Source organism: Pimephales promelas, chromosome 24 (genome assembly GCF_988280905.1).
Source record: "Pimephales promelas chromosome 24, fPimPro1.hap1.1, whole genome shotgun sequence".
Classification (NCBI taxonomy): Eukaryota; Metazoa; Chordata; class Actinopteri; order Cypriniformes; family Leuciscidae; genus Pimephales; species Pimephales promelas.
The window spans coordinates 11518150-11538815 of NC_142792.1; the positions used below are offsets into that span (position 1 = coordinate 11518150).

The 20666-nt window shown below is 39.6% G+C and overlaps 1 protein-coding gene across 1 annotated transcript in view; it reads right to left on the reverse strand.

The window, feature by feature from the left end:
• Positions 1-13595, reverse strand: part of acss3 (acyl-CoA synthetase short chain family member 3) — a 68724-nt gene extending 55129 nt beyond the window's left edge. Inside the window, exons 1-8 of the mRNA XM_089126622.1 lie at positions 13050-13595; positions 12237-12381; positions 11553-11741; positions 11299-11433; positions 9968-10108; positions 6891-6971; positions 5204-5299; positions 2693-2844 (exon numbers count right to left, since the gene is read on the reverse strand). Coding sequence (XP_088982748.1) covers positions 2693-2844; positions 5204-5299; positions 6891-6971; positions 9968-10108; positions 11299-11433; positions 11553-11741; positions 12237-12381; positions 13050-13450 — 1340 coding nt within the window. The 5' untranslated portion in view covers positions 13451-13595. The remainder of the gene's footprint in view (positions 1-2692; positions 2845-5203; positions 5300-6890; positions 6972-9967; positions 10109-11298; positions 11434-11552; positions 11742-12236; positions 12382-13049) is intronic.
• Between the last annotated feature and the right edge of the window lie 7071 nt (positions 13596-20666).

Sequence of the window (20666 nt, forward strand, 5' to 3'; positions counted from 1 at the left end):
GTGACGTCCGATATTCTGCATAGTATTATGTTATTTTGTTAAGCCCCACTAAAGGCATAAAAAACTTTGTAAAGCACAATCAAGTTTTCACCCTATATTCCAAGACTTCTAAAGTCATTGCATAATGTGTAATTTTAGTCGCTAAGTTAAAGTTAACGGAAAGTCATCTCGCCTCAGGCGGCCTCGTCATTCTCCATTCAGAATTCACACAGCGCGTCGCGTTCGTTTGCGACACGACGACACTCTCTTCAAGGTCAATATTCCCATTATTACTTCATTTGTAGATAAAGCATAAAGGTCTATGGTTTTCATAAAATGACTTTATCTTGCTGGAGTGGAGTTTATTGCCCATACCTTTCACAATCCCTTTAAGTAAGATTACAGCATGGAGTCGAGAGAGTGCTATTGTTCTTCATGCGCACTGAAATTTAAAACTGTTAAAAGAAAAGGCTCAAAAAAACTATAGAATACTAAGCATTAGTGCTGCACGATTAATCATATCGCAATCGTAATAGCGATCTCAAACCTATGCATTATGCAATTATATAACGCAAAATGACGCGATTTTATATGAAATAAACAAATTAGGGCTATTAACGCAGCATCTCTTCTTTTTTGTCATCCTTTGACTAGTGTTACACGATCCTGCTCTTATTCGTGCAAATGCCATTTCGCATTTTGCACGACAAGAACTGAAAAGCTGCCTGTGAATGCCCTAAATGAGACTCGCAGAAAGACGCGCGCCATAATGCGCATGCACTGACGCGTGCCAGAATACAGTTCTCTTTCGAGCTTGAACGAACAATAACACACACAATTATGCCAAAATGTCGTTTTGTCGAGTATCTTCATAACGTAAGAAAAGTCTTAAGGACGAAAAGAGTTGTGCTATGAGACGCATGTGAGATCCGCGTCTCGGCAACGGGTGCTCTTAAAGCGCCAGCAGCGAATAAAGCGTTCTGTCAGTCAAGTTAAAAGAACAAAGGGAAATTAGAAAATTACTCACTGATCTTGACTAAAGAACTTTTGTAGCTTTAATAAGGATTATTCTATATATAATTTATAATTCATGCAGCACAGACTGTTTGATAACTTTATTCAATTTCTGTATCCTACCTGTTAAGACAGGAAGGGCACAGGTAAATATGGTTTTTATTATGGGTTTATGTGGGGATTGTTTGAAGTTCACTTAATTTAAAAGTTGTTAATTTTTTTTGTTAGCCTAATAATTTTTTTTAAAAAGTTGATAGCTTTCACTGTAATGATGGTTTGGTTGATGATTTATTGATCATTATAGGTGTTATCAATCATTTAGTTGTTGTCTGTAGTTTGAGTTGAGAAATAAACATTAATACACAGAATGATCACTAATCTGTGTGTGCATTTTACTTTAGAACCAAGCAAGTTGGACTCATGAAACCATTTTATTATATCGGAATCGCATATCACAATTGCAATATTGACCTCAGTAATTGCAATGGCAATATGACTTTTTCCCCAAATCGTCCAGCCCTACTAAGCATATTATAGATATAATCCCTTCGCTATGTTCTTTTCAATGTGAAGCATTGCTTGCTGTGACTTGGTGTTGCTTCAAGTGCATCATTCTGCACACGGGATGCGCATGATCGATTATAATACTTTGGGGAGACAAGGCCCCCCCACCGGGGAAATGGGCCTGCCCCCACAGCTTGGAAAAATCCTAGAGGAAACACTGTGTATTATTCACTAATCTAGTTTATAATAGCATTTTTGTCATAGATTATGGTCATATATTTTGGGGATTTGTTCTTTATCTTTATAATTAAGCTATCTGTATTAAGTAGATAGTGTTTAACGCACACAAGAGTGATAATTAGTTCAACACACAGTTATGGAAATTCTAATTGATTTACAAAAAAACTGTACTGGTATTTACAATGTAGAATACTGCTGTTTAAATCGTTTTAACTTTAAACCTGTTGGTAGCTAGCTAGCTTTAAGTACTGAAGTACCTGTATTTTCTTTTATTTATATATATTTTTTTAATTTTTTTGTACTGTTTGAATAAAGGGTGGCAATCTTTCATAATCAACTGTTGTTGTGGACTATATACTGGAGGTATATTTTAAGGGGCTAATTGAGATAAGTGTTATATTTTTTATTAGTTTAAGAATAAAATAAAAATATCGGATTTATATCGGTATCGGCAAAAGCCAAAGCTGCGGCATCGGTATCGGAAGTGAAAAAGTGGTCTCGGGACATCCCTACATGAACCCTGTCGTAAACTGATTTCTGCACTAGTTTCTACGTTAGATTGGACCACTATGAGGGGGACTGACTTGCATCTATGAAAAAACGCCCTACTTGTTCAGTGTTAAAATGAAGTTAAAAAGTGTCTCAGAAAAGTACTGTTACCTCTGAGGAAACCAGCATTATTTGCCAACTGGTTTGATGCTTTGTATCTAATGCATTAATATTCAAATATTTATCTGTGTGACATAAGTGTCCAAAAAACGTTTTTGGGACCATTGTAAATACATAGAGAAAGAGATTACTTGAATATACTGCACATAAACATTTCATTACATTTTAGGGGAAGCCGTGTTTCCTGTAGTTGCCACTGATACAAAAATAAAACAAACTTGTTTGCAGATGCCTCACTTAAGATGTTACATGTCGTGGGCCATTAAATGAACAGATTTGAGTTTACCTGCTGAGTGGGTACTGCTTCCCGTGTTCTGCCTGAGGGTCATGTTGGCGAATGGCTCTGATAGCAGTGGGAGCGGTAAACATAGAGGCTGTTCCGTGCTCAGACATCACACGGAAAAAGGCCCCAGGGTCCGGAGTCCCCACAGGTTTACCCTGCGGAAACAGCAACTGCTTAGAGCATCTGAATGCATAAATGAGGCCAATGTCTTCAGAGACATGAGAAAATGGTTCAATATTATGTTAAAAAAAATCAACAAAATGACTGAAGATTTCCAATTAAAAACCCCAACAAAATTACTGAATTAGAGTCTTTTGAAAAAAAATCCAATTTTATTTCCTACTGAAGTTGCTAAAGTTTAATATTTTGCACACCCATCTGTTGCAAGTACAACAATTTTCCAAACACTTTTGAACTGTACAAGTCTCCCAGTGTCAGACTGGAACAGTATGGGGCATTTGCTGCGGTTGGGGAGTGAATATAAAATCAAGGATGTGTTTGAAATGGAGAGTGGTTTGAAAAGGTGCCTGGGTGGCAGATGGCCAAAACGTATGGCAAAGGAACGGAATAATATTGTTGCAGAGAGATTGCACACACAAGTAGCTCTGCACAACACTGAGCTGTTCAAATATTCATGTTTCTGCCATGCTGCTCAGAGAGAATACTCTTAGAGATAAACGATGACTTCATATTACAACAAATCAAACGGATTGCACACTCATCTTGTTTCTAGAACAGCGTTCGTTTGCATTTTAGTGAGAAAAAAAAATGGCAATCAATTTCTAAATGATGAGATTTTTCTTAGACAAGCTTTGAACATAGATAACTAATAATCATTGTGACATGTAGGTGTTGTTATAGAAAAAAAAGTACAGGTCTACCTACGGCTGATTGATTCCAAAGAAAGAAAGTAAAGTGGGGGAAAATCATCAGCTGCCCATGAATAATTGTTTAACTGAGCAAGAACAAGAACAAGGTTTTTCCTTGATTTACAATGTTCAAAAGAAGGATCTGCATCTGTTACACGTCAGCTTCAATCAGCAATTGGCAGGCGTTTAATGTTCCTTTTGTTTACCCCACTTTTAATATTAATATAAATGATCCAATATTTTGAAGTGAGTGATGTTTGCTCAAAGACGGGTTTTTCCAGGTCTTTACTTTGCGGTTGCTAAAGTACTGAGGGGTTTTCAGTTCATTGCTACGTGGTCTTAGGGGGTTCCTTCGTTATTGATAGGGCACTGATAGGTAATTATTAGTGTGATCTGGATGGTTACTTACTAGCAAAACAGCCAGTTTTGTTTTGTTGTTTTTTTGGGTGAACCAATTACATCAATACGATCTTACTAGTGCAAATTGGAGATTAAAAAAAAAATTAAAAATAAAAATTAGAAAAAAATTAGACAGAGAAAAAATGTATTGCGATATGCACTACACAAATAAATCTGAATGATTCATATTATTTGGAAGTAAAGATATACACTAGTCAACATTTGAAGTGGATCAAAACCTTTCATCAAAGTTATAAATGAATTTTGAACAATACCCGTTCTTGTCCTTGTTTAAACGTTAATCAACTATTTTGATCAACTTCAGATAATCCCAGATATTACTTTATAAAATTTATTTCAGCTTTAGTCTTGTACAATGACAACCTAAATCTCAACAATATTACACTACTTTTCTTGCAAATATATTACAAACAGGGTCCCTACCAAGGGGGTGATTATATTTGGGGTCATTGGCGTTAAAAAGTTTGAAACCTGTTTTCTTAGCAATCACCACCACTACTGAATAAATCAGATCAGGTTTGGCATGTTGCATTAGTTGTGCATTAGTTGATAGTATAAACCCAATAAGATCATAAATGAGCATAATTACAAAAGACATTACTTAAAACAGCCTGAGTGCTTTTTTGGTCTGGGTTGATAGTAGAACAATTGCCACCAACACAGCCCTGGACATTAACATTGTATGAGAGATCTATTGAAATCAAACTTCCATTACAGCAGACTAATAAATTCTGTGAGCATCTCCCATTTTCTCATGTGGAGCGAAACAACACATCTAATCAGCAGAGATGCCAGTGCTGAATTCACCTTGACATAAAACCAAACACATGATCGTCTCCCACCGAGTGCAAATGATTTTAATATTCATGCTGCGATCTCAGCTAAGACTCATGAGGAGAACTAGTTTAATACACTAAGAGCTGCTTTGTTACCAGTACAAAAGCTTACAAAAGCAACAGCAAATCGAATGCTCAACAAAGTCAAACTGAGCACAAATTAGGAATTTGCATTAGAATTTGCTTCCTTGCATTCATTCCCCTCAAGAAATTAATGTTAGGGCCTGTAAAAATCCACAGTACGGACAACAGTTCAGCATGAGTGTCAGGATCCAGCAAACCACAACAGCAGTTAATTGACTGTTAGCTGGAGCGGTCCACGGGTCAAATGCTATAAGCACTCACACTCATTTCAAATTTGCTCATTTTTGCACACACATGCCCCTTACCTCGTAGAGCACAGTTGTGTTGCCGTGTAGAAGCGGACCGTAGCAGATATAGGAGTGGCCCACCACCCAGCCAAGGTCAGACGCGGCCCACCAAACCTGACAGAGAGAGACGTGAAGGTTAAACAATGTGAGACAGAAGCTTTTTCAAGGGGTCATGTCATGCATTTATCATAATTTTGGTCAACCAAGGTCAGACTAAAACTTCAGATGAGAAAGTCCTGTCACAATAGTAACATTATGACATTGGACAGGCAAAAAAGTCCATTGTCTATTTTAAATAGTGTAGCAATGTATGTCTTTCGCGCCCATGCTAAATTTCAGATGGTGTGGATTCCTATTGAAATAGCTGTATAACGTCCACAAAAATCCAGCAAACAATGGTAAACGTGACCTTCCCATATCATTGGAATGCAGGGATGCTACACAGTTTTTCCCCATTTTACTTTTTAATGATCACTCATTTTAGATCAGGGAGGAAGTGTGTTTTCAAAGTACATCAAATCTTTATTCTTAAAGGGGTCATATAATACCATTTTTGTATAAGTTAATATGAATGTTTAGGGTCTAAATGAAAACTTTGTAATATACTATTATTAAAAATTCTCATTAGTATTTTAAGAAAACACCATTTTACCTGGTCAAAATCAGCTCTTGCTTTCAGCACTCCGTTTCAGTGCATATGTCTTTAAATAATAAACCCCGCCCCTCTGTTCTGCGGGCGTGAACGCACGTAGAGTGTTGCCTTGACCACAGTTGAAGGTTTTGGAGAGAGAATGGCAGCGGGAGTCTCTGAGGACACATCTGTGCAACCGTATCATTTTAAACCGGAGTCGCACCACAAAGAATTTCGACAATCAAGGCTTGAGGACGTTTCTGAATGGTTGGTTAACGTAATGTTACTTTGATCTATCTTTGTATGAACTGGCAGAGTAGAGTAGTGAGATGCGAACGCTGTGTTTACTGATGTATACAGTTCATTGACAGATTGACGTTACAACTAATGGTCATGAAAAACTTTTTTCCCGTGATTTGCAAAGATTAATATGAAGATTAATAAAACTTTAGGTGCAGAGGGAACATTAATAGTTGGTACCGATTATTTTTTCAGCCGCAGCTTCTTAGCAAAACCAGCTTTATACTGATCATCGTTTATAAAGCAGTCTGGTGAGAAATGATACGCGCAAACAAGAAAGTATTGACGTTGATCGTGGGGAATATTCCCTTCGTAAACAAAACTCAGCCACTGCGCCTTCAGCTGTTCAAATTTAGGAACATCAGAATGATTTCTGTGTTTATTATTGCACCCAAGAACAGAACAACACAGTCGCTTAGACGCCATTCTGCTCCAGTGTATCAACAATGACAGACTATAGTCTATGATGACAGCTCGCTCAGGGCGGGTCTGCTGTCAATCAACAACCGCGGGAGGGGCGTGCGACCGTGTGATGTCACGCGGTCGAACGGCTCGATTTGAGGCAGGGGAAAACATATAAGGAGATAAAAACAAAAGCACTGGATGGATTTTTATCATTAAATGATGGTTGTGTACAGGCACTGACAACACACATTACAGTACAATCAACTTGTAAAAGTGCACGTACCATTATATGACCTCTTTAATTTTTTTTTATAAAAATGTAGTTCTTCAAGACATTACCACTTGCAAAAATCACAGATCATGACGTACCTCACCAGGAGACAGTCCATAAACGTTAGACATGGTCCAGTTTAACATCACGGCATATCCTCCTGAATCTCTGACTACACCCTGAAGAGAAGAAAGAAAAGAAAGACATTAATTACAGGAAGCAAACATCACTGTTAAGGCCCATTTTTTTTTCTTAAAGAACAAGTTCAGTATTTTACACTTAAAGCCCTGTTTTAGGATCGTTTCTGATGAAACAGGATGGTTAAGATTGAAATTTGGACACATGCTGCTGGCCCAAGAATTTTCGCTTTCTGTGGTTGCATATGTTCACTGGAACAATCCTACCTAAAACGCATTAAACTTTAGTTTACAAAGATGTGAAACTCACAGAGTGGTCTGGGGTATTCACCAATATGCTCACACAAAAATCTCTGAAAAAGATGCTTTCCAACAGGTTTTATCGTAACGTTTTTGTCCCAAAAAACATCCACTGCTTTAATACTGATATATTATTATTAATTTTTTATTATTCATGTAAATACTTTTTTTATTTACAAAGCCTTCAAGACAATCATGTATCATGTAATCATGTTTTATTTCATAATCATGTGAGATGAACAAAACACAATTAATCACCAATATATGTATTACAATTCATTTGGTCCTTACAGTCAGTAAATCATTTTCAAATCAGGTTGAGGGTTGATACTGAGAGACACATTTTGAGTTAGATCCTGAGTGTGCCAAACAGACTTCGATCCATAAATCGGACGGGTGTGTATGAGAGCAAGCAAGGGCCATTAGCAAGTGTTTTATGTACAGGGCAGCATTGCCTTGAGCCGTATATTTCACACTGGCTGAAGACTGGGTCAGTGGAGAGCCGTATTTGTTCCCTCTGCCTTCAGGCCTTGTAACTTCCTCTTGTGCTCCTTGTACTCACTTTCTCCTGACTTGCTTCTTGTTCAGTCAAAGTACATATAAAAGTGAGTTGTCAGGGATTGACAAGCACCTGAGGCATGCTGACACAAATTTCAAGACGCTATTAGCCTCTTGGACAATATTAAATTGGCAAAATATTATTTTTTTTCTTGGGGTGAAACAAAAGAATAAAGTATGGGATCATGTAGGAATTAAAATATGGGAAATGTAGGAAGTTAAAGAATACACTGCTTAAAATGGTACCCGGGTTCTGGGTAAATATTGGACATAGCTATTATTTCTGGGTAAATATTGCATAGAACACATGCTGGGTTCTTTATTTTGGGTTTTATACATTAACCCTTTTCCTAATTTGTTGCACAGTGCAATGCCAAACAACCTCATATTGAAGGTTTCTCTTTTGAAATAATACATTTAAAATCATTAAATATCTAGAACAGGGGCAGTATAAAATATTAAATATTTTTTTATTCAATGACAAATCAGTCTTTGACAATCATAAAATACTCAAAAACATATTGAAAATATTTTAGAAAATCTCAGGATGAGAGAATCTGTGGTAAGAAAACTGGTATCAGGTTTGGCAGGAGGTCAAACTTCCATTTGACGGCACATGACATTGTTTACTCTGAGTGTAGATCCGGTGTATGCTGCGTCTGTAGAAGGAGAGCGTTCCAAGCAGGCGTTAGCTGTGATGGACATGTGAACAAAAAAGGTATAATGTGAGAAAACAGAGGTTTTCCTGTTTCTACAGTAAAAAAAAAAATATTTAAGGAAAACAATGTAATACAAACCTTAATTTCTTTTCAGGAAGTTTCCCTTCAGGACGTTTTCTCTCAGAATAGACCACAAATGACCATTGGCAGATTTATCCAGTTTTAACCGGTACGACACAGACTACCCAACATTGTAACAACAATAAAAATAACCCAATAAAAAAATACCAAACTGGCTGAATCAAAAATATAACCCAACATTTTTAGCTGATATTTTGCTGATCATCAAAAACACTGAATATATCAAAATGATTTTAAGGCATTTTAATTAGACATAGCATATTTGAAAAATAAAAACAGCCTGCAGTTTGGAAATACATAATGAGAAAACACGATACATCAAAATAAGAGTTCAATTTTTAGTTTCTTTTTTACTTATTTTGCCCTGAACCGCAACGTAAAAAAAAAAAAATAGCATTTCAAGATTAAAGTTGAAATGTTTTGAGATTAGATTCGCAAACTTTCGACATTAAAGCCGAAACGTTTTTGAGAATAAAGTCAATACATTACGATAATAGGAGTGTGTACATGCATAGTAGTGCGTGTCCACTACCACAGAGCGTGCGTGTGTGTGTGTGTGTGTGTGTGTGTGTGTGTGTGTGTGTGTGTGCGTGTGTGTGTGTGTGTGTGTGTGTGTGTGTATGTGTGTGAAAAAAAAATGCACTCTCCCTCTTCACCGTAAATATGCTCTGGATACATTTTAAGTGCATCATTCTGTGTCCAATCATTTGACCGGATCCTGTGATTTCCTCAGATTTAATAACCACTAGTGGTGGAGGAGAAATTCTGATATGATTGTAAAGCACTTTGAGTGTAGGCCTAGTAGACATGAAAGCACTATATAAATGCCCCATTCATTCATTCATTCATTCATTCATTAAGCTAGATATCGCCAACCAGTCTGAAAAGTGTTTTCCGGGTTGGTTTTCCTATAGGCTAAAGTCTATTCTGGCGCATTATAATGTCTATATGGTAGCCAGATTGGCACCTGTTGAATCTCCTTTTGTAGAAACAAATCACAGACACAAACGCACACACACACTCGCTATGCCACATTATGAATGCCTGTGTGTGCGGCAATGTGAGACAATGGCAAGCACACACGCAGCTTTTATACGGAAGACTGTTTTCTCGTACACTCGAAATGTTTCGACTTTAATCTCGAAATAGTTTTTGTTTCGACTTTAATCTCGAAATAGTCCTAGATTTCTTATTTTTACATTGCGGTTCAGGGCTTCCGTAGTGTCCTATAGTGAAACAGGAGAGTTTATAAAGATGTATGGCTCATGGTCTCCAGCTAACACAATATGCAATAAACAAAGCACCAAACAGCATGGATCTATTCCACACAAAACAAGCTGCGTGCCTTATCGCTGTGTACTATCATAAACAATATTTTACCTTAGGAGTGCCAGTAGTGCCGGAGGTGTACAGGACGTACAGAGGATGATGAGCAGGGACGGACACACAGTCATGAGGGCGGGCAGTGGCCATTTCCTCCTCCCAGTCCAAACTCAGGTCAGGACGCATGGACACCTTTTCCTATGGGAAAGAAATGGGAAAAGGTGTTAAAGCATGCTCCTCAGAATGATCAGAGAATGATATTAGGAAACAAGTCTAGCTCAAGACCAGGCAGCAGTTATTTTTATATTATTTAAGTAATTGTATCATTTTTATTCATATTCTGAGTTAGCTTTTATTTTAGTTTGATCATTGTTTTGTAATTGTTCTTTTGTCTTTCATCTAATATTTAGACTTTATTTTCCAGTGTTTCAGGTGCCTTAAAGGAATAGTTCACATACATTTTTTAATTATGCCATGATTTATACACCATGATGCCGTTTCAAAACTGTATGACTTCCTCTTTTTTCCCCTACTTGTATTTCAGGCATATCGCATTCAGTTGTGAGAAACACACAAAAAAACTTATTTAAGCCTTATAGACATGTTTTATGATTAATTACAGAAATCTCTTTTTTTGTGCTTTTTTTTTTTTTTTTGTACAATGTGTCCATTGCTGGCAAATATCAAAATGTAACAGTTGATTTTGTTGGATAAGTGTGTTAACCCAGTGTTTTGGTATTTGTTGCGGCAGTGCATGGATGTGTTTTCATTCTAATCAAGTAGTTTTGAATATTCCAAAATATTCTGTAAATAAGATCCTGTTATTGAGTAATCTTCTAAAGTTCTAACAGGATATACACCTCTGCGGCTGGCAAATTCTCTCTCAAATTAGATTTTTTTTTTTTTTTTTTTTTTACTGATTTCCAAAACGTGTTCTTTACAAACCATTCGGGATTCATCCTGCATCCCAAACCGCTGGAAAATCAAAAAGCTATTTGCAAACAGTTTCCATGACAACACAGGATGAAGCTTAAGCAATTTCCTGCGTTGTGAAATCAACATACTGATTGTAGATGTGGCAACATGAGAAAACTCATTTAAACAGACACCAAAAGACGAAAAATTAAATGAGTTTAGCTAGAGTTTTGAAATGCTTAACGCTTTGAACATTTGATTTCCTAATATATTTTAAGTGCTATTTTAATATACAGTACAGCTAAACAGATTTGAATTTAGAGGTACTCTTTTAGAAAGGGGACCACATTTGCATTTGTATTCACTACTCTCACTGCATTACCTTCTCTTTTAACAGTTAATAGGCAGTAAAAACTGTGCCAGTTTGACAATGAAACTGGCATCCAGGTGCCGTGGGGTTTTTGGTAACTCACCATGCTGGGCCGGTTGTAGATGAGGACTTTGTGTGGTTTGTGAGTGCTGAGCTCCAGAGCTTTCTCCACCAGGGGAATGTACTCCACTCTTCTGCCTGGCTCGATGCCATATGATGCTGTCACCAGCAACTTGGGCTGCGGGGAAAAAGATGATTTAAGATTGCAAGTGGTTTTAGCAACCTCAGCAGGGATATGCATTTACAAAAATAGCTTTTTATTATTCATTTTCATAAAAAGAAAACCCAATGGCTTGCCTTAGCATGGTCGATACGGACGGAAAGCTCTTTGGAGGCAAATCCTCCAAATATGAGGCTGTGGGTGGCACCAATACGGGCACATGCCAGCATGGCGAACATGGCCTGAGGAACCATAGGCATATAGATCACCACCAGATCACCCATCTTCACGCCATGCCTCACCAGAACCCCCGCCAACCTGGACACCTACAAACAGGTGTATGGAAGTTAAACTTTATGGATACATTACATTTACAAACTAGAGGCAAGTCAGAAATATTAAAATATCAATTCATCAAAACAACAGAAACTGTACACTGAATGCAAATCGGTCCAGCATCTATGAAGAGTAAAAAGGTTATTGAATTCAAAGACTTAATGTGCGGTCAACATTTGATCGTGTCCGGTGAATTTTTCGTGGGCAAAGTTCAAGGGACCCACGCACAGGAATTTCGCTAAATTTATATCCATATTTAAATTATCCATATTTAAATCCATAAATTTAATCTATATCCCCATATAGATTTATCCACGGGTTCAAGTTTGGTCACGCAAATTCACTCCATAGATCAGCAGTGTGCGGCTTCTTTTGAAAGTGACTTCTGTGTGAGCTCATACATCAATACACTATTGACGATAGACAATAGACCCTTTTTGCCAGTGAGATTTCACTAATGTGACCACACCTTCTTTGTTTTTTACCTGCTCCTGCATTTCTCTGTATGTGATGACCTCTTTAGTGTTGGTAACAGGACTGTCATAAATGACAGCTGCTTGATCACCTCTTCCATTCTCCACATGCCGATCGACAGCATTATAACACATATTCAGCTTTCCTCCAACAAACCTGTAATGGAAACAGTTGTTCTTAAAGAAATAGTTGAACTGAAGTAATACTCATGTTGTGATACCTTGACCATTATCAATTTAAAAAGCTTAAAAGAATATTAACCAAAATGTTTAAAATGCTATTTACCATCATGCACAAATCAAAATGCATTTCAATAAATATTACTAATAGAATTAATCGAATTTTAAGTCTTTTTGAAGGAACCATAAGCCATGAACCAGCTGTGAGATGAATCATAGCGTTACAAACTTTAATATGGAGAAAAAAATATATTTGAAAATCGGAAAGTACGAGAAAAAAACTAAAATCAATGAATAAATATAAAACTACCGAATTTAAGACATCTTTTAACTACAAACAATCTCATTTATTCAATGTCAATCACAAGAAATGTAAATTGTCATTATTCATAATTTACTCTTCCTCGTGTTTTGTTTCTCCCGAAAGCTTTCTTTCGGTAGAACTGTTATTTTGAATAATGTTGAGTGAACTTTCATTCATAGCATTTTTTTCCCATACAGTGAAAGCGAATTGTGACTGAGGCTGTCTTTTGGTGAACTTTCCCTTGTTTACAGGTATCACGCCCGAGACCCAATGTTCAATTCCATGAACTGTTGACCGTAAAAACGTAATACAAACACCCCCTAATACTGTAGACAACTTACCATTTTGGAAACACTGTATCCGTATCATCCAGAGTGTTGGTCCAGTGTTTAAACCAAGTAATCCCACGAGCCGCTTCACTCCAAAACTTTTCTGGTTTGTCACGTGCCAGGCCAAACGCGTCCTCATACGTGTATTTTGATGAAAACGCGCGAATAAAATGTTTCCTGTAAGCGTTATCATTTGTGTTTGGCTTATAAGCCAGCGGTATACATCCATGTCCGATATTACTCTTTACATTTTGCAGGTAACTTGGTCCAGACACACCTGTGCAAGAAAACTTCAGCCTCAACAAACCTCCAGAGCCTGCAGCACTCACTGTTTTGTTACTTTCCTTCACTCTAGACGCAGATACATTTCCAATGCTGATGTGTTTTAAACGCGTAGTTTGGAAAAGACGCATGTTTTGGCGTTATCTATTCAGAATGTCGTCGTTTCAGCTGCAATGTTTACTGACAATAGCGAGCTCCAAATTTCTCAACTCAAAAATGGCCGCGAAATAATTCAATACTTCAGATCACAGGCAGAGGCCACTCCAAGATACTGCAATCCATGCAATGAGATCATTACGTAATGTTGGGACTTTCTAGGGTGTCCTGTGCATGATTTATGAAACACAATGTTTAAGCACGGCTATAGTAGGCCTATGCTTATAAATGTATATAGCCTACACATATTGTTTTCAAACTGTTTCTAATTCAAGGAACTACTGTGTCAAAGACAATTATTAAAAATATTATGTGGAAAATATTTACTTTGTAATAAATCTAGTCTTTTTCTGCTCTGAGCACTGTTAGCTTTAAGTTAAAAAACACAATTCATTGAACAGAATTCAATTCAATTTTTCAGATTATAATTGCTCCACAAGCAGCTTGCCCTTAACCCGCATTAAGCAAGCAAGGCCACAGCGAACAGAGGGAACCAATAGAAACACTACACTCTTTAGCAAGCAGAATGAAAGTAATAATGTCGAGGGTTTGTTTTGTTTTACACTATTGTTCTCTGAAATCTTCCATTGACCCCCTAGCATGGACTATGTAGCTATCCCTCTGGCCTACAGTCAAATCAATAACAGAAAGAAATGATATATTCACTCCAACCTACCTCATCTTTACACACTAGTGGTTTGCTTTTAGCCTTTTGGAACAGATTGTAAATACTAATGTCACAGAAAAATGCTTGAATATGTTTGTTTGTTTTTTCTATGGATATTACAGTGAACAGCATTCCACATTATTGTTAAACATATAGATGCATTCACATTCCACTCGTATAGACACTTCCATATAATAATGCAAAATATCTTGTTTTGCATTTCACAGAGGAAAACAATTCATGCAGGTTCAGAATGAGATGAAGGCCATAAATTGTCAATTTTGAGTGAACCACCATTCTTTTAAACACTTTATCGGAGGCAATGTCTTATGCATGGCTCTTGCAAGACCAGCTATTTCAGTCATTAATGACTGCTGTCTGTGTACATACACCTCTCTGACTGCTGACTGCAGTCCCATTTTAACTGTGCAACCTGGACACTGCGATTGAGTCATTCATCAATCTTGCTGGCAGTTAAGGGATGATGTGATTTACAAATCGCTTGTGCAATGTTTTCTATTAGAGAGACTGAGGCGATTAATGCTAAGTGGTCCAATCGTCCTGTGTGGCAGATTGTCTGTATGCAGATTACGAAACGAATTGCTCAGGATTTAATAGAACTGAATAAGATGAATATATCTTGCAGAATGAGGCAAATTGCTAGATTGATGACATTTGCCCTTTTTGATTGCAAAACAATGATGTAACCAGTGTTGGGAGTAACGCATTACAAAAGTAATACATTACAGTAACATATTACTTTTTGCTGTAACGTAGTAGTGTAAGGCATTACTAATCAATTTTCAGTAATATTTTACTCGTTACATGTTCAGTGAGGCTTGTATTACAGTTGTATTACAGTGTATTGTCTGCTTTTACTTCTTAAAGGCAACAGACTATGCAAAAGTTTTAAAGCAGCCTTTTAGTGCCAGTTCAGAGCGGTCGCGTCTGTATTGTTTTTTCGCGTCTGTAACATTTAACATTTTCATAAATGCGAACACGAAAACTAAAATAAAATGAATATTTTAGGTTCTATGGAGACTGGAGAGCCAACCCTTCCTCATCCGATTTGCGCAGTGTAATTAACAGAATTACAAAAAATCGATTTTGCCTCATATTTTTTTGTCACGCATGAATGTGTGTCTTTTCCCTAATATTAAAAATAAAACATAGACTGATATTTGTCTAATGTCTGGAGTCCTTTAAGGAAGTAGCCTATATACGTTTCAATACATGTATTTTCTGAGAATTTTTATTTCAAGTTTTGACTGCAAATGTCATCATGTCCATAATGCTGGACTTCCCCAATTTTAAATAATTTATCCTCAACTAGTTTTGTGGTGTAGGTCTACGTAGTATTTTATAATGTTAACTTCAAATAATACTAATAGCCTAATTTAAAGATAAGGCAGCATTGGATATGGACGGTAAGGAGAATAACGCTGGAGTTGGAAGAGGTTTGTCGCGTTTCTGTAGGTTCGTTGATCTGAGTCGTGTGGCGAATGGTGATTTCGGTTTCATATTGCATATCGTAACAGCCCAAAAGTTAAGTTCTACTTAGTTATTTTGGTGAAAGTAACTAAAAAGTAATACATGAGTAATGTAACTCATTACAATTCTGGGACAGTAATATTGTAAGGTAATGAATTACTTTTAAATAATAGTAACAAGTAATACCTAATGTATTACAGTTTGGAAGTAACTTGTACAACACTGGATGTAACTAGCTGTTACTGCAAACCAGCAGCATAAAAAGCTGGTAAAGAAATAACTATAATGTGGAGTCTGCTGAAAAATTTTGGGACATATCATTTCTATCATTATTTTTCCCCCACTTGTGGTGCACTTGTAATCCATGTACAGTTTTTGAGCCAAAACTGAAGTTTTGTGGGTTTTCATAACCCTTTTACATTTAAAGGGGACCCTTTTATGCAAAATTCACTTTTTAAACATAAATGTGTGTCAGCAGTGTGTGTACACAACAGGTAACGAACTGTGTCTCCAGGTCTCCATCGTCCTGTGTGTCTTCTAGTCGTCGTGTTCAACAGTTCCCTGGTAAAGACATTGAGTTACTCATCTGTGAAGTGTTCATCGTATCCAGTCTATACTCATCGCACTCAAGTATTGATCTGCACTTTTCACTCATCACTTTGCTTACTCCGTATATAAATAAATCTGTAAATACCAACATCCTCCTTGTTTGTCCTTCTGTGAGTGTAACAACTAAGGAGAGATTTTAGGCAACTAAAATCCATTTTAGATGAAAAGACTTCATCATATTTTATATTCATCTTTAGTTCTTCTACGGTCAATAACATCATCTTGCTGGCTTCCTCTTTAAAAAAATGTTCAAACAAGTTTCTGAATACCTATGACATCGATGTGTCCTAAGTTTTAAAAATAATGCTCTAATTCCAGTATGTCACGGTGTGGCTCTGGCTGAAGGACGAGGAGACCGGAGTATCGGTGAGAACAGGGTTTATTCAACCCGGTCTCATCCCAAATCGTCATATAACTGACGTTTTGGGACTTCTTTTGACCATACGTCAATATTCGCCTTTTTAGGGCCCCCTTAAACGTCGGTAGATGAGGTTATGGGATCCTAACTCTACCCCATACCTAAACTTAACCCTAAACCTAACCCGTCACCTAACTGACGTTAAAGGTGCATTGCGCAACTTTTCATGTTAAAAATAGCCGTTTTCTAACCCATACATGCTTAAACAATCGCCTGGTGGGCTGAATGAGCCCTTCTTTGATCACTGCGATCGCCTCTATAACCCTGTACAGTGAAATATATAAGAGGGATTCGGGCTCGAATCTGAGACTGGGCGTGACGTCATGCGCGTTCACGCTCGCCTGGCTGTGTCTGGCAGGTTCGTGTAGCTATTCGCCGCCGTTCTCCGTATCAGAGAAGACAACTCGAGCGACACAACTCTAGTCAGCTTTCCACAAAAGTAGACGATGGATTCAAAGGGGCTGTTTACACCTGGTCACTTCATGTGTCTTCTGTGATCGGATAGCTATTCGATCGTGAAAAGACCAGGGTGTAAATGCCCTCCGAAACGCATTCGAGACGGATTTGAATTCGATCGCTCAAACCACTTGAGGACGTGGTCTGTGCCGTATTCCAGACGAAACTGGACAAGTTGCATCTGGTTGTTGAAACCAAGCTATATGTCATGATATTTTAGTCATATATGACGACGCGCATCACCTGAGCAGCTGAGCTGAGCCCCTTCATCAAGCGCCGCAATCTATCGCAAATCAAAGTGAATTAGTGAAAGTAAGTCGCAGACGCTTAACACTACCATCTTCATTAAAAGTAAAGAAATGAAATGATCTTACCAGGCCTGTTGCCGATCTCTCCTATTGCTGTCTTTGCTGATTTTGAAATTAGCCGATGATTAATAAAATCCAGCTCATATCTGTTGCTTTCGGTGACGTGCACTTCATTAAATCTGTATATGGCGCGGAAAGAGACCGGCTTGTAGCTCATTACAAACCCCAACGCAAACTCCACGTGAGACAGAAAATAAAACTTCTGTCTGTCCAGTGCCATGCGTCGGAATAAGACGAGAGTCAACATCGGGAAGCTTTCAACAAACGGAGAGATCTCCGGTCTGCTCTAGGGCTCAAACGGGTAATAGCCTATACAAAGTGATAACTGAACGTGTTTCCATAATAATTCAATCTTAAGTGGATACAGTAAGCACAGGGAGATAGATGGAAACAAAAACCGAAGTTTTCTACTACCCCCGTTTCCCCCTCTCACACAAGTGTGTAATTTACTCGAATGCCTTTCCTTTCATATATTTTAAATGACTTGCAGATTTATTACTGTATTACCTCATTATGACTGTAACAAAAGATGTGTGCCGCACAGTGTGCGGCTGATGCTCCTTAGTTATGAACAGCTCGTGCAAACGTGCGTATGTGTGTGTGTGTTCCTCCATGAACGCGCACAGCTCTGGTTGCAGTTTCGCTTGTCGCCAGAGGGGGCGTAGTTCTGCAAAAACTCAGAGACTTGCGTTTAGCTCCTTTAAAGGTAAAGCGTCAGTTGTATGACGGCCCGGGATCGCCATCTACCGACGTTTAAGGGGGCCCTAAAAAGGCGGATATTGACGTATGGTCAAAATACGTCCCAAAACGTCAGTTATATGACGATTTGGGATGAGACTGTGTTAGTTTATTATATACAAAAACAAGCAGGAAGACAGGAACACGGGCACCACACAGGCTTACAACAAAACATCTATAGACAACAACCGACAAAGACACTGAGGGAACTAAATACACAGGGAAATCAGACATAATGAGGTGAAGACAGGTGAAACAGATGAACAGGACACTGAACGGGAGTGAGTTCAGGTGTGCAGACAAGAGGATCATGGGAAGTGTACTGCTGGAGACGCAGACAGGATGGTGCAGACGAAGGACTGTGACAGAACTCCCCCCTCCCGGGAGGCATGACCTCACGCCGCAGAACAGAGGAAGGAGGGGAGACGAACTGGGGGCTGAGCGGGGCGTGGCCAGGGCGGAGCAGGCTGAGGGCGTGGCCTGGGCGGAGCAGGCTGAGGGCGTGGCCAGGGCGGAGCAGGCTGAGGGCGTGGCCAGGGCGGAGCAGGCTGAGGGCGAGACCAGGGCGGAGGCGATGGAGGGAGGACCGATGGAACTGGGGCTGACGACACCAGGGGGCCGACTGACAGGGGCGGAGCAGATGGGAGAGGAGACCAGGGTGAAGCTGAGGGACAGACGACATTGGGTGCTGAGGAGGGACCGAGGGACCATGGTGACACCGTAGGCTCTGGTGACTGAAGTGACGACAGGGGCACAGAGGGACACGGTGAGGCCAGAGCGAGTGAGGGCTGACGGGTGACTGGAGGGAGTGAGGAGTCCGACAGAACCGGGGGGGTGACATGACGGGGCGGAGCCAAGGGAAGGAAGTCCAAAGGTGAAGGAAGGATGACGAGGGAGCGCAGGTAATCCGGAGGGTCGAAGGAGCCTGGCCGAGGTGGTGGACTGAGGGGCCAAGGAGGAGCTGAGGGAGGTAGGAGCCACGGGGGAGCCAATGGGACCAGGGGCCGAGGAAGTGTCCAGATGGAGGAGGTGTGAGGCGAAAACCGGGGATCCCATGACCAGGCTGGGTCAGGGGAGCTGGTAGACAGAAGGGCTGACGGATGCATGACGGGAGGAGGTGGGAGAGGGAGGCAGGGTGGGATCCTGGTCTCTGGGGCAGGCTGGACGATCTCTGGCGCTGGCTGGACGGTCTCAGGCGCTGGCTGGACGGTCTCAGGCGCTGGCTGGACGGTCTCAGGCGCTGGCTGGACGGGGCTGGACTTAACCAGCGAAGAGGAGAGCTCAAGCTCGGCGGGGCTGGACGGAACCAGCGGAGAGGAGAGCTCGAGCTTTGGAGTGGTGCTGGTTACTTCCCCCACGGTAAATGGAGACCCACACCAGCACCCACTCCACACAGGCGGCGAAATCATCGGGACTGTTCCCTGGGAGGCGTGCCCGGGACCGCTCGCTGAGGCTGGCGAGGTAGAACTCACTCAGCGAGTGGTCAGAATAGTGAGTTAGGCACGCCAACTCCAGAAAGTCCCGTGTATGGGATTCCAGGGAACGGTCTTCTTGATCAAGGCAGAGGAGAGCCACTGCGGGAATGTCCATTTTTTCTTCTTCTTTTCCTTTTTTGGTTGGTTGTTCTGTCACGGTGTGGCTCTGGCTGAAGGACGAGGAGACCGGAGTATCAGTGAGAACAGGGTTTATTATATACAAAACCAAGCAGGAAGACGGGCGCCACACGGGCTTACAACAAAACATCTATAGACAACAACCGACAAAGACAGAATGAAACTGAGGGAACTAAATACACAGAGGAATCAGACATAATGAGGTGAAGACAGGTGAAACAGATGAACAGGACACTGAACGGGAGTGAGTTCAGGTGTGCAGACAAGAGGATCATGGGAAGTGTACTGCTGGAGACGCAGACAGGATGGTGCAGACGAAGGACTGTGACACAGTAAATGTCCTCATTGGACTGGCTTTTTTTTCCCATTCTTGAAGTTCAAGTGTGTCTTGTACAGTATCTCAAAGATAAAGGAAAAATGTATTTCTTATAATAAAACCCTTTTTAACTTGTGCTGAATCCTCAAATTACCCCATTAAAGTCTCTTTTCTGCCTGGCATCTGACATTCGCCTCAACACACTGCTCTCCATTTGCATGTGTTTGTTTTAGCTTTTGCATTTTCAATGGTCTCACAGCACGTCTTCATCTCTGATCTGCATTCAGTAAGCACATCACACGAACTGTACATCTTCAATTAGTTTCCTCCCTGTGTGGAAGGATTATAGACAAGAATCAAGCCTTAGCCTTAGAACAAGCCCGTCAACTTGCTTCCAGCGCTTATTTACAGTCAGTACGAGGACTTTCTAAAACAGAGCCATTCATATTGCCATAACTCCCTCTCACTGGCGGTAATAGCACAGCTATTGCTTGACTGTAAATGTTTCATTTTTA